Genomic DNA, 14,820 nt, shown 5'->3' with positions numbered 1-14,820 from the left:
TTTGGTGGTACTGGGGTTGGAACCCAGAGGCTTTCTACCTCCGAGCTATACTCCCAGACCTATTTATATTTTATTTTGGAAACAGGGTCTCACTAAGTTGCTGAGAGCCTCACTAAGTAGCTGGCTTCGAACCTGCGCGATCCTCCTGTCTCAGCCTCCCAAGCACGGGGATTACAAGCGTGCGCCACCACGCCCGGCTTGTAAGTGACTCTTTACACAACCCACTTCTCATACTTTGGTCTGGGGTCACCTTGAAGGGCAGCTCACGCACAGGTTAATTCCGTAGGGATCAGGAGTGTAAGGTGACCTTTAGTTATGTCCATATCAGAATTTATATTCAAAATATGACTATCTTGCGGTAAAGGGACAGATAGGGCATGTATGTATTCAGTGGATTTTTTTTTATAGTTTATGATCAACTTAGTTTTCAGAGGGCAAAACTAGGGGAGGAAAACTAGGATATTTAATCAGGCATCATTATTGATAATTTTAATAAAAATATTATATCTAAGTATTTCTTTTCAAGTTAGATATTACCAAATAGATCTTTATAACAAAGTCTAGGCTATAAAGAAAGTTCTAAAGTCTCTATTACTTGGGAACTTCTAAACATATATGGGATTGTTTAACTGCAAATAAAAAAAATTGGGGAGGGGCTAACCCTTTCTTAGAGCTCTCTGCATGGCTGAAGCAAACGTCAGGAAGCACACTTAGGGAACTGAGAGGTGTACTAACAGTAAGATATTTTTAGTAAGGTGCGACTAGGTACCAGTTTATATTGTTTTATATACTTAGCAACCTACCCTCAACGTTGCTCGTTCTAGAAATGACAGGTCCTTTGAAAAATGAAAACATATTTCCAAGTAGTTTAGAAACTTTATTATTGGGTGTGTAAAAACGATTCTACTCCAGATGTAACAACTACACCTGGTTAAAATCAAGTTACATAGACAAGAACACATAATACGCATTACCACAGGCCGGCACCTCTGCTCTCTAATGCAGAGGGTGCGGACGTGCCGCTCAGTGTTCATTATCCAAGGCGCTCAAGGGGGAGTGGATGTTTTGCGCTGGCCGCGGTGTGTGAGGATTGAAGTGCATGCTGAGGTGTGTGGGGCGTGTCAGCAGAGCCCCGCTGTGGGTCTGCATGGGGCCAGCTTGTGCACTAGGAGCAAAGCAGCGGCCTTGCAAGGATTTTAGAGACTTGGACATGGGATATGGCCAACTGAACCATGTCTTTTTCTCATCCTCACAGAAAGAAAGGACAGAGCGGCTTGTGATCTCACCCTTAAATCAGTTACTGAGCATGTTCACAGGGCCCCACAAGCTGGTACAGAAGCGTTTTGACAAGCTCCTGGACTTCTATAACTGCACAGAACGGGCAGAGAAGCTGAAGGACAAGAAGACCCTGGAGGAGCTACAGTCTGCCCGGAACAACTACGAGGCCCTCAACGCGCAGCTGCTCGATGAACTGCCCAAGTTCCAGCAGTACGCCCAGGGCCTCTTCACCAACTGCGTCCACGGCTATGCCGAAGCCCACTGTGACTTTGTGCAGCAGGCGCTGGAGCAGCTGCAGCCACTGCTCTCGGTGAGTCCCCATCCCTCCCCGGGAAAGTCATCTCTGGAGGTCTGCTACTTTCCTGGGAATACAGTAGGGTCATTTGAGAAATTGACCAAGCTAGAGAGATGAAGCATGCCATTAGGTCTGGCCCTTCGGAATTCTTGATCCCTAGATGGCACCATAAAGCCTGGGGCTTTGTAAACACCTCTGGCCATCTGGAGCCCTTCCCAGAAGTGCTGGCCGGCCTGGCCCGAGGCAGTGCACTTGGTTCCTCATGGGCTGCTGCGCAGGCTCACGCAGGGCCAGTGGCAACTAAACGGCAGCCACCAGTGGGCTGCAGAGAGACTTTTTTGGTCCTAGAGATCTTTCATCCATGTTCTTTTTCCTCCATCTCGTCTCTTCCCACGGACTCCAGTTACTCAAAGCTGCTGGCAGAGAGGGAAACCTGATCGCCATCTTCCATGAAGAGCACAGCAGAGTCCTGCAGCAGCTCCAGGTCTTCACCTTCTTCCCAGAGTCCCTTCCAGCTACCAAAAGGCCATTTGAGAGGAAAACCACAGACCGCCAGTCTTCTCGGAAGCCCCTTCTGGGCCTGGTGAGCAGGACTGAGAAGGGTGCACACGTAGGGGTTAAGAGTGTGAACTTGCGGGCGTGGTGGCGCATACTTGTAATCCCAGCGCTTAGGAGGCTGAGACAGGAGGATTGCACAGGTTCAGAAGCCAGCCTCAGCTACTAAGTAAGGTTCTCAGCAACTTAGTGAGACCCTGTTTCCAAATAAAGTATAAAATAGGCCTGGGAGTATAGCCCAGAGGTAGGAAAGTCCCTGGGTTCCACCCCCAGTACCACCAAAAAAAAAAAAAGGCATGAACTCTAGCCAGACATGGCAGCACATGCCTGTAATCCTTGCTACTATATGGAGACAGGAGGATAGCAAGTTCAAGGCCGCCCTGAGCAACTTAGTGAGATTCTGTCTCAAAAGTTAAGAAAGAGGCTGGGGTGTAGCTCAGTGGTAGAGCACTTGCCTAGTATGTGTGGTACCCTGCGTTTAGCCTTAATACCACACACACACACACACACACACACACACAAGTATGAACTCCAGAGCTGGACTAGGGTGGACACTCACTCACTGTGTGGCCTTGAGCAGCTTGCTTTTCTTCTGGGCCTTGGGTCCTCATCTCTAGACACAGATGGTGACTGAATCTGCATCACAGGGTTCTTAGGAGGCCTAAATGAGTTCATAAAAGTGCTAAGCCAGGCATGGTGCCCTGCACTTGTAATCCCAGCATTTGGGAGGCTGAGATGGGAGGATCACAGTTCACAGTCAGCCTTAGCTACTTAGTGAGGCTTTTTGCAACTCAGTGAGAGTTTTGAAACTCAATGAGTTTCAAAATAAAGAATAAAAATCAGGGCTGGGGGGTGTAGCTTGGAGATCGAATGCCCCTGGGTTTCATCTCCAGCACCCAAAAAAAAAAAAAAAAAATTAGGATAAGGTACACCAGATTTTAGGGGTTTATAATCTATAACTGCCAATATGCCTTCACTGATGATATATTTGTTCCATATAATCCATAATGTTTATATTACCTTAAGAGGAAGAACTGAATTTATTGTTACCTTTATTTTTTCTTATTTTTATAAACATTATTTGTTTTATAGATGGGAAAAGTCAAGATAGGGAAGTCTCAGTCATTTAGAGTTATCCAGCAAATATAAGATCTAGAGCCAGGTGTGGTGGTACACACTTATACTCCCAGTACTTAGGAAACTGAGGCAGGAGGGTTGCAGGTTCACAGCCAGCCTCAGCTACTTAGTGAGGCCATCTACAAATTTGTGAGACTCTGTTTCAAAATAAAGAATAAAAAAATAGGGCTGAAGATGTAGTTCAGAGGTAGAATGCCCCTGAGTTCAATCCTCAGCTCTGAAGAAAAAGAAACACACAAATCTAGTAATATTACTTAGGCATTTTGGGTTTTTTTTTTTTTTTTAATTATTTCATTTTGATGCTGTGGATTGAACCTAGGGTCTCTTTTGTGCTAAACACATACTCTCCCACTGAGCTACACCTCTACCCCAGTATTTTGATTTTTTTAAATCGCATTTTCCCCACAAAATCATTATATGTGAGGCTACAAAGGCATGAAAGCATTGCCTAAGAGGCCATGATTTTTTACTTGGGTTTGCTCACTTCCAGAAGTTTCTGATGGGTTAGTGAGTGGCCAACAGTTAGTGCCTCCCTGCTGAGACTCTGAGTTGAGAGTGAATACGGCTGCCAGGGCAGCGGGCAGGCTGAGTTTCTTGTTGATGGCGTCTTGTGTTTCCCCGCAGCCAAGTTACATGCTACAGTCAGAAGAACTCCGAGCCTCCCTGCTGGCAAGGTATCCCCCCGAAAAACTCTTCCAAGCAGAACGGAACTTCAATGCCGCTCAGGACTTGGATGTCTCCCTCTTGGAAGGTGACCTGGTGGGTGTGATCAAAAAGAAAGACCCCATGGGCAGTCAGAACCGCTGGCTGATTGACAATGGAGGTAAGGATTGCTAAACATCAGATAAATGGAACCCCAAAAGAGGGAAAAAGTGATTTTGGCTATGCCTGCATCCTGTCTAGGCCAGAAAGGAACATGAGAGTCTTTGATTAAAGGGGGAAATAACCCTAAATGTTCTATCCATCTCTGAGGAGTGGAATGCCCAGTTAATCACAGAAACAAAACCTTTTTTTGGATTCTTTCTGTTTTGATAAAGTCCAGAGGAGATTCCATTACTTGCCCTGCAAGACACTACCATATTTTATACTCATCCAGCCAGTAAACACTGCCTGATGGAATCCTATTTCTTTTCAATTTATTCTGAGAAGGCCACAAAATAAGCTGTTCTCTCCCAATTTCTGTAGATTTGTCTTGTGTGTGAACTAAAAACCTGTGGACTGCCAGGCATGTGGCCCACCACCCATAATCTGAGTACTTGGAGGCTGAGACAGGAGGATCCAGGTTTGTGGCCAGTCTCAGAAACTTAGTAAGACCCTGTTTCAAAATAAATAAAAAATCAGGCTGGGGGTTCAGCTTGGAGGTAAAGTGCCCCTGGGTTCAAGTGCCCCAACACCTAAAAAAATAAATAAGTAAATAAATTTAAAAGCCTGTGGGTTTTTTTTTTTTAAGTTTTTTTTTTTTTTAACTATAATAGTTTTACTGTATGGCTTTTTATGGAATGACTTTAAAAACAGCTCACTGCTTCTAGGGTGTGGGAGATGTACACAGCATTCAAAGAAAAGTAGAATAACACAAATCTATAATCTTTTTGTGCAATTTCAAAATCCAAAAGGTTTTGAAAACCAAGTTTTTTTTAGAACCCTTTTACTAAAACCTGAGCAAAGTAATGTGAGACTATAATAATGTATCTTTTTATATGAATAATTATATTTTGCTGTAGGAGTTTGATTATGATCCATTACTTGCTGAGAGAGATGAAATATATGTACTTATCTACCTTCCCCAAATTAAAAAAAAAAAACAACACCTGAATTTAAAAACACATCTGACTTGAGTTTTTTAAATAAAGATTTGGGGCCTGTACAATGAAATTTTTACCATTTCTTGGTTTCCTTAAAGCTATCTTGGAGAGAGAGAGAGAGTGTGTGTGTGTGTGTGTGTGTGTGTGTGTGTGTGTGTGTGTGTGTGTGTTTTACTGGGGATGGAACCCAGGGGCATTCTACCTCCGAGCTACACCCCCTCCCCTATTTTTTTTTTTATTCTTTATTTTGAAACCAGGTCTCACTGAGTTGCAGAGGGCATCACTTAGTAGTTGAGGCTGTCGGCGAACCACAATCCTCTGGTCTCAGCCTCCTGAATGCTGGGATTATAAGCGTGCGCCACCACACCAGGCTTATTCTTTATTTTGAAACAGTGTCTCACTGAGTTGCAGAGGGTCTCACTAAGTATTAGCTGAGGCTGGCTGTGAACCAGGATCCTCCTGTCTCAGCCTCCCAAATGCTGGGATTATAAGCATGCGCCACCACGCCCGTTGAATTTTTTTTTAATCTTTCTTTTTTTCACATCTACTTACCAAAAAAAAACTAAAGATTTGGTAGTAGGGAAGGAAGGACAAAAGATGAAGCCTCCCAGTGAAACAGGTGGGTGGCAGTCACTAATAGGTGACTCCATATTCCAAGCTGTTTGAGAAATTGTTCTGTCTTTGAGGTTTTTGTTTTGGTCTGGGTTTTTATGGTGGCACTGGAGATTGAACCTAGAGGTGGCCTTCCTCCAAGCTACATCCTCAGGCCCCCCACTTTTTTAACTTTTTATTTTGAAACAGGGTCTCACAAAGTTACTATATGCTGGCCTTGAACCTGCAATTCTCCTGTCTCCACCTCTCAAGTACTGGGATTATACAGGTGTGTGCCACTGGACAGTGAGACTCCTCGAGGTTTCACCTGCTCAATCCTGAGAAGCACAGAGTAGCCTGTGGTCTACAGCATTAGAGACCCTGTGCTCCTCTGTGTGCCTGGGGCTGCTCCCCATTCCTCCGTCCAGTTCTGAGGGAGAGCTTTCTATGCACCAGCCTCCTTCAGGTACGAGAAGTACATCAGAGATCAAAGGAGACGGGGAGATGAGATAACAGGCACCTAAATACAGTCAGGACAAATAAAGTCTAGTGTCCTGTGGCACAGTAGGGTGACTGTAGTTTACAATGATCTGTTATATATTTTATGAAGAACTAGAGTTCAAAGACCCCAAATAAAGAAATGATAGGAAATAGAAATGCTAATTAACCTGATTAGATGCGTATACATTGTGTGTACATGTATGTCATACTGTCCCGCATATTTAGTTATGTATTTTTAATTAAAAACATAAAAGGGGGTTAGATTCAAATCTAGACCTTTCTCTGTGGGCTTGACAGTACTGCCTAATTATGTCCAAACACAGAGGGCCTGGAGAACTGGAATTCACTCAGTACCAGAATCCTAGTGCCAGAAGCAGACGAGCTCAGTAAGACAAAATAATTCAAACTTGACTCAGTTCCTACAACAAAGATCACGAGGAAGCCCTGCTCTCGCGGGGTGTATACTCCACGGGATTCCTTCTGATTTGTCCTGGGAGCCAAGAGTGGTGTCTCATGCCTGTAATCCCAGTACTTGGGAGGCTGAGATGCGATTGAAGGTTTGAGGCTAAACTTAGTATCTTAGCAAGATCCTGAGGATGGAGGGAGGGAGCGGCTGAGGGTGTAGCTTGGAAATAGACTGTCCTTAAGTTCAATCCCACATACCAAAAAAATGTCCTGGGGAATACCACCTCAGTCCTAATTTGTGCTTGAACATTGTAGGCGAGAGCGTCTCTGCCTCCCTCCGTCTTGCGCAGTTGGCGAAGGTGAGCAGACGCTGTAGGTGCGCTGTGCGTGTTCCAACTCACGTGAACAGCTTCCCACTTCAGCAAGCTCCCAGCATTCCATAGCCTTCTTGGGCAAAGGATTTGGGGGCCACGGAGGGGATGGGACTGGGTCTTGTCCGAGGGGCTCCTCAGCACACAGGTGGTCCTCAAATCCTGTTCTACCCACAGATAGAGTCGAACATGTACTTAAAATCTTCCAACCGGGCGTGGTGGCGCACACTCATAATTCCAGCATTCAGGGGGCTGAGACTGGAGGATCGCGGTTCTCGGACAGCCTCTGCTACTTAGTGAGGCCCTCTGCAACTCAGTGAAACCCTGTTTCAAGATAATAAAGAATTAAAAAGTAGGGCAGGGGGTGTAACTCAGTGGTCAAATGCCCCTGGGTTCCGTCCCCAAACCTGCAAAAAAAAAAAATCTTCTCCTCAGCCATGGTCTAGATGCCCTGTTAAATTTACCTCAGTGATTAGAGCCACATGCTAATTCCCATTGCTGAACATGTGGTTTTTATCACTGTCTTCTCGATTGTCCACAGGCCTCCTCCTCACTCTTCTGCTGTGAGCTTGAAACCAGATTGAACTGGCAGGTAGCCAGAGCGCTTCTCTGCCCACGTGCATTGTGTCCTGGGATTGAATCCAGGGGCTTTCAACCTCTGAGGCACACCCCTAGCCCTATTTTATTTTGAAACAGAGTCTTGCTGAATTGCTGAGGCTGGCCTCAAACCTGCAATCCTGCTGTCTCAGCCTCCCAAGTGCTAGGATTACAGGCACATGCCAACCACACCCAGCTAGATGTCTTAATTTTGTCTCTCACCACGGACCTGGCTTTTAAACAACAGTTCCTCTCTTTTGATTCCCTGCCTCCCTCCCCTTCTGCTATAAACTCTTGACATCGGTATTTCCTTCCACAGTCACCAAAGGCTTTGTGTACAGCTCCTTCCTGAAGCCCTACAACCCTCGGCGCTCTGATGCCTCTGTGGGCAGCCACTCCTCCACGGAGTCGGAGCACAGCAGCTCCTCCCCCCGGATCCCACGGCCCAGCAGCTCCAGTACCCTGACCTTCAACCCCAGCAGCATGGCTGTTTCCTTCACCTCGGGGCATGGCCCCAAGCAGCCTCCAGATGTGTCTGCATTGAAGGGCTGTGACGCAGGAACTGTCAGTGCATCTCTGAACCTGGAGAGTACAGAGAGTGGTCCTTCCAGGTGCCCTTCAGACCCCGACTCCAGCTGCCAGCCCAGGCCAGGGGACTCTGTAGACATGGCCAGAGATATGAGCCAGCCCGCTGCCACTCTGAGGAGCAGCTGCCGGAGCTCCAGGCACCCAGAGGCGGTCGGCCACTCCACGCCAGGGCGAAACGGGCAAAGTAAAAACCTTGGAAGAGGATGTGCGAGAGCAGCCGAGGCTCCGGAAGACAGAGCAGAAGAGCCAGAAAGCGGTGAGGCAGAAGGCAACCAGGTCAGTGCTCCCCTGGGTTCCACGCGGTGCGGGGACAGACGGGTGGAGCGGGTGAGCAGAGGCCACCGGGCCTGGGGTGACCTGGACATGCGCCCGCAGGAGGATCAGGAAACTCTTTGTGGTTGCAGTGAGCGCCCAGCACCTTCCGCAACTGAGACCTCTTATCCTGGCCCTGGCCCCTCTGTTGTCACTGGGCTAAGAAGTACCATGATGAGCCCTTCCAAGTCTTCTGTGCACTTATTCTTCCCTTTTATGAAGTCAGCTATTTAACCCACCTACTTACTTTGTGTGTGTGTGTGGGGGGGGTACTGGGGATAGAACCAAGGCTTTCTACCTTGGGGCTATATTCCCAGACCTATTTTTAAAATATTTTATTTGGAAACAGGGTCTTACTAAGTTGCTGAGAGCCTCACTAAAGAGCTGAGGCTGGCTTTGAACCTGCAGATCCTCCTATCTCAGCCTCCCAAATACCTGGATTACAAATGTGCACCACTATACCTGGCTCTTAGTCTTTTATTCAGGTAACTGTATTTTTTCCCCTAGAATTTAGAAATGGAACTCTGGAACTATTTTAGTTTTCAGGGTTTTTTTGTTTGTTTGTTTGTTTTTGCGGTACTAGGAATGGAACCCTAGTACCTCTGAGCTACACCCCTGCCCTATTTTTTTCTTTGAGACAGGGGTCTCACTGGGCTGCAAAGGGCCTCAGTAAATAGCTGAAGCTATCTGCGAACCACGATCCTCCCGTTCAGCCTCCCAAATGCTGGGATTACAAGCGTGCGCCACCACGCCCAGCTAGTTTTTCCTATTTTTGTAACAGCCGGCTCTGTCTTGTGAATTTGAGTATAGCTTTTATATCTTGCACTTTTTAAACCCTCATATTTTAAGGCCACTTTCAGATTCACAGCTGAGGAATCTACTGTATCCTTTCATTTGGCTTTCTTTGAGTCTGCCCTATCCTTCATGGGAACCTCCAGCCATATATAACTGTTTCAACTTTAGTTAAATAAGACTTAAAATTCCCTCTTACAGCACCGAGTCTCCTTACGAGTTTCATCATGAGATTCAGCGGCGGCAGCTGCTTGGTTGAGAGGCCCCATCATGTCCTGGGTCGTGGCCCCGTTGCCTCCATTGGTCTGGGTTCCAGCGTTTTCACCTAGTTTCATGCTCAGACTTTGCATGGACGTCTTAGTGCCATAGCTGCACGTGGCTGTACTCACTTCTGATGACTGTCCTATCCCCGCTCGTGACCCAGGGCAGACAGTCTAGATCTGGACCTACCAAGGGAACAACAGTTTTTCTAGGCACATTGACAGGCAAACAGATGTTTCTTAGATTCTGCTTTTGGGCAGGGAACTCAGTTTTGGCCCATCTTGACACACCAGTGTCCAGCTAGCATCTTCCCCCATGGGCTCAAGGCTTACCCAATCCCTGCGCACCACCCTGGCTTTGCCTTTTATCTTTTTTTTGTGGCACTTAGATATCATCCTTTCTTGCTTTGAGATTAGTTATATTTTATTTTAGGGCTTCCCCCACACACACACACACTGGGGATTGAACTCAGGAGGATTGTACACACCCCCAGCCATATTTTTTAGTCTTTTTATTTTTGAAACAGGGTCTCACTGAGCTGCAAAGGGCCTCGCTAAGTAGCTAAGGCTGTCCGGAAACTGCAATCCTCCAGTCTTAGCCTCTCGAATGCTGAGATTACAAGCATGAGCCACCATGCCTGGCATAGGGCTTTTACTTACTTTTTTTTTTTTTTTTAATGGTCTCACTAGGTTGCTGAGAGTTTATTTGCTGAGGCTGTCCTCAAACCTGCGATCCTCCTGTTTCAGCCTCCCAAATACTGGGATTACAGTCATGTGCCACCATACCTGGTTTAAGGGCTTTTTTTTCAATTCAGATCCCCACCCCACCCCCCCCACCCCCCCGCCGGGAATGGAACCCAGGGCCTTGTATATGCTGGACAACTGCTCTACCACTGAGCTACACCCTTAGCCCTAATTCAGAACTTCTGGATAGGATATGGAATTGGGGCATGGGAGGGTCAAAGATTCCTTCTATTCTTTTTAAGGCAGCTGAAGGAATTAAAAGGTGTGAATTTTGGCTTTCTTTGTATCTGCCCTCCCTAATCATTATGGGATCCTCCAGCCAAATTTAATTTTAACTGAAATTAAAATAACCATATAAGATTTTTTTTAATTTCAGTGTGTTTCACAGAATATCCCATCACTGCAGAAAGTTCTATTGGGCAGCATCACTCCAATTTCCTAACTCTGTCTTCCTCTCTCCCCTGCAAAGGTCTATTTTGCTGTCTATACCTTTAAGGCACGAAACCCAAATGAGCTGAGCGTGGCAGCCAATCAGAGACTCAAGATCCTCGAGTTTAAAGATGTTACCGGCAATACAGAGTGGTGGTTGGCGGAGATTAACGGGAAGAAGGGCTACGTCCCATCCAATTATATCCGCAAAGCTGAGTACACCTGAGCCCGCCGTGCTTCCCACTCGACCCTGCTGCCTTCGCTTTCAGTCCGCTGAAAGGTTCTGGCGGGCCGCCAGAGGCGCTGCCCCTGAGACACGGGCCCCTCCGCACTGCTTAGCCTGACACGGTGGAGCGCCGCAAGTCTTGTCCTCCGTGATTGGGTTGTAAACCTTGATGCTCGCTAGAATTTCTAGAATTTGACATGGACTCGGGCTTGCAGATGATTCAGTGACCATGAGAAGAGAAGAGAGTGCTGGGTCAGCCTTTGGAAATGAAAACTTTCCAGTCAGGCGGCCAGGATTCTGTGCATGCTGGAAGCTGTGCTTGCAATAGAGAACGCTGGCACCGGTTGGACCATTTTGAGGCTGGGGTGGCCCCAGGCTCCATGATCAACTGACCAGAAACCGACCTGGATGAGGAGAAGCAGGGCTTCAGGAGCCCTCTTAGGTCGTGTTTCTGCATGTGGCAAGAGTGTGTCAGGGAGGCAGCACACTTAGTGTTCCCGAGCTTCTGAGACACCCCCAGTGCCCAGCACACACATATGTTTCTGTCTCTCAGCCTGCCCCTCCCCCCCCCTCTCTCTCACACACACACACACACACACACACACTTTCTCCTAACTCCCTAAAACACTAATCCTTTTATTTATTTAACTGCATTCCTAGATGGATTTTACAAAATCTGGCTGCTTCTAAGAAGTGTTTAGGGTCATTTTCCTCTGACCCGGCATCTGGAAAGTCCCCCGCCCTTACTTGTGCAGCCATCTTACCGCGTTCTGACACCCACTTCCACTTTCTACAGTCCGTGTGTGATAGCTCATGGCCTTCTCTCCTTGTACTCGGTGACTTGATAGATTTTTCTAGAATAACGGGATTAGATCTATAGCCATCCAGTATTACATCTGCACTTGTCTCCAAGCAGTCAAGCCTGGTGGGAGACTGAATGCCTTTCTCCTTCATCCAGGCACAGTACTACCATGCAGTTTCATCCACAGATGCAGAGAACAACCCTTGTGACTTATTTGAATTAGGATAATTCCAAGAAGTAGCTTATCCTAGGAAATAAGATTTTTCTAACCTCCATACTTCAGGGACAATATTTAAAGCCAAACAGCTCTCAAGTGCCTGAAAAGATCTCCAACCAGCCACAGAAAGATACTCGCTAACCCCCTCACACAATGAATCCACCCCTGAAAAAAATTTTGCTTCAAAAGTCGCCTATACTTCATATCATCCCTGGAGATGAAGCCCATCTTGGAATGGGAAACTATGAAGTTTGTCATTTAAGAAAGGGAACACAAGAACAGCCTTACAGCCCCTACTCCTCCAAGTACACATTTGGCCTTAAAATCCTAACGAATCGGGAGACGCCTGTGGGCTCCTCATCCGCACTGCGATGCAAGGGTCTCTCGTCAAGAGTGTTTATATTTAGAGATGTTTATATTAGTTATTTTATAAATAAAAGCATTTCTAGTAGCCATTCGTGGTTTTTTTCCTCCATTATTTTACATTGTTCTCTCTTTCTTGACTATTCAGGGATGTCCAGACTCTGGGAGAACGGGGCGGGCAACTGCAGAGAAACAAGTCAGAACTCCATCAGCGGCAAATGAAGGCTTGAGGGCGGTGTGCGGGTGAAGAAGCACTTTTTTTGTTTTGTACTACTGGGGATTGAACCTAGGGCCTCATAATATATGCTAAGCAAGTGCTCTACCACTGAGCCATATTTCTAGCACTTTTATTTTTAGAAAGGTTCTCACTCAGTTGCTTAAGCTGGCTCCAAACTTGTGGTTCTCCTGCCTCAGCCTCCCAAGCCACTGGGATTATAGGCAAGTGCCACTGTGCCGGGCAGCAACACTTTAAGGAATGAAAAACATGGTTGCATAGGCAGACTGCGGGCGAGACTCTTACAGACCATGTAGGCCGCTCTTTGATTTTATGGATCAGAAAAGAGGATCCGACGGCTTTTTGACCTGCCCAAGTCATGCCACAAGGTTCTGATGGGTTGTGGATTTAAATGTGGGTCTCTAGGCTCTACTGCTAAGTCTGCCCTTTTCTGGAGCTCAGCAGCTTCAGACGCCTTCCAGCCGCGTGACTGACAATGGGCCTAACCTATGTCTCAGCGCCTCATCTTGCGATAGCAACACCATTCACCTCAAAGGGCAGTTGTGAGACTGAGTCAGTCCGTGCAGAATGCTGTCACAGGACGTCCGCAAGGTGGAATAGGACCTCCGGCACTCATCCCCCATAGAAATACCGGGTTGAACAGCTCTCCAAGCATGAAGATGCTTTCAAAAGAGCCAAGGAAGCCGGGCGTGATGGCGCACACTTGTAATCCCCACGCTTGGGAGGTGGAGACAGGAGGGTCGCGCAGGTTTGAAGCCAGCCGCGCTGGCTTAAGAGACCCTGTTTCCAAATAAAAAAGTATAAAAAATAGGTCTGGGAGTATAGCCCAGAAGTAGAAGTGTTTCCAGGAACCCCAGTACCACCAAAAAAAAAAAAAAAAAAAGCCAAGGACAGCAGGTTAGAGGTCACAGCACCTGAACATAGCATAGAAATGGAAGATGTAGTGAAGAGGGCAGGAAGGGCAGCTGTGTGATGCCCGCATCATCCCAACCCCAGGCCCCACAGCATGAAGGGAGACCCCTCTGTGGGAGGAGTGAGCACTGGACATTGCCAGAGTCCAATACCAGGGCTGCCCCCAGGAAAGCCCAGCACCACACAGACCCCCACGGCCCCAAACTGCAGGCCAGTGCCCGCGGGTTGATCCTCCAGGCCTAGCTGCAGCACTGATGTTGGGGGAATATCAGAGACTCTATCAGAGACTCTATGCTCCTTTTCTCTCAGGAGCCCTGCCTGCTGGAGGAGAACGTGGGGGGTACGTTCTACCCTTGGCTAAGAGGAGCTCAGCATACAGTCCTGGGTGAAGAATGCGCCACCAGGAGCTGGCTGTCCTAGTGCTGTCACCTCCACTGATCCTCCCCACCCAGAGCAGCCGCCTCACACCCCTCCCGGCTCTGCGGAGCTGAGGGACACCAGCCGGAGAGTGTCAAATCAGATTCAGGAAAGCAAAAGAGATCAGCCCTTAGCACGCCACTCTGCTCTGGACTTCGCCCAATCCCAGCCTCTGCATCAAAAGCCAAATTGAACCCAAGGCACTCTACCTCTGAGCTCCACCCGCGGCCCTTTTAGTTTTTTTATATTTTTGTTTTAGAACAGGGTCTCACTGCATTGTTGAGTCTTGCTGCACTGTTGAGGCTGTTCTCAAACCTATAGCCCTCCTGTCTCAGCCTCCCAAGTACTGAGATTAGGAGGTGTGCCACTACATTCAACCCAAACCTTTTTTCTTAAAGAAAAAAACCTCCTTCAAGACCTTGAGAAATAGATTTACTGAATAGATTTCTTCAAGATACGGAAGATAATTCTACATACTACTAAGCAAAAGATCTATAAAAATTCTTATATTCTTATATTCTTTTTTGTGTGTGTGTGGTTCTGGGGGTGGAACCCAGGGGCTTTTCTACCTCTGGGCTATACTCCCAGACCTAGTTTATATTTTACTTGGAAACAGGGCCTCACCGAGTTGCTGAAAGCCTAGGTAGCTGAGGCTGGCTTTGAACCTACACGATCCTCCTGTCTCAACCTCCCAAGGGCGGGGATTACAAGCGTGCGCCACCATGCCCGGCTAAATTCTTATATTCTTGGGTATGATAGTACATGCCTGCGATCCCAGCTCTTCAGGAGGTTGAGGCAGGAGGATAGCAAGTTTGAGGCCAGTCTAGACAACTTAGCAAGATCCTGTCTCAAAATAAAATTTAAAAGCTGGGGATGTAGCAATGGTACAGTGCTTCTGAATTCAACCCCCAGTACTTAACAAAACAAACCTTTGACCATCTAAAACTCTGCCTTCCCCCGCATCAGTCTGACTCTCCCTCTTCTCGCTCTG

The 14,820-nt window shown here is 47.1% G+C and overlaps 1 protein-coding gene across 5 annotated transcripts in view; it reads left to right on the top strand.

The window, feature by feature from the left end:
- The window catches only part of DNMBP (dynamin binding protein), a gene marked incomplete at both ends in the record, with an annotated part of 73,550 nt that extends 62,667 nt beyond the window's left edge, over positions 1–10,883 (top strand). For all 5 annotated transcript variants that reach the window (XM_080695290.1, XM_080695289.1, XM_080695288.1 and 2 more), the window contains 5 exons: positions 1,256–1,588; positions 1,977–2,156; positions 3,890–4,088; positions 7,852–8,396; positions 10,698–10,883. In XM_080695290.1, the coding sequence (XP_080551416.1) occupies positions 1,256–1,588; positions 1,977–2,156; positions 3,890–4,088; positions 7,852–8,396; positions 10,698–10,883 (1,443 nt within the window). The remainder of the gene's footprint in view (positions 1–1,255; positions 1,589–1,976; positions 2,157–3,889; positions 4,089–7,851; positions 8,397–10,697) is intronic.
- Positions 10,884–14,820: the final 3,937 nt, after the last annotated feature.

This window comes from Muscardinus avellanarius (genome assembly GCF_963383645.1).
Source record: "Muscardinus avellanarius genome assembly, chromosome: 4".
Taxonomy (NCBI): Eukaryota; Metazoa; Chordata; class Mammalia; order Rodentia; family Gliridae; genus Muscardinus; species Muscardinus avellanarius.
This window is presented reverse-complemented; position numbering and strand designations above follow the sequence as displayed.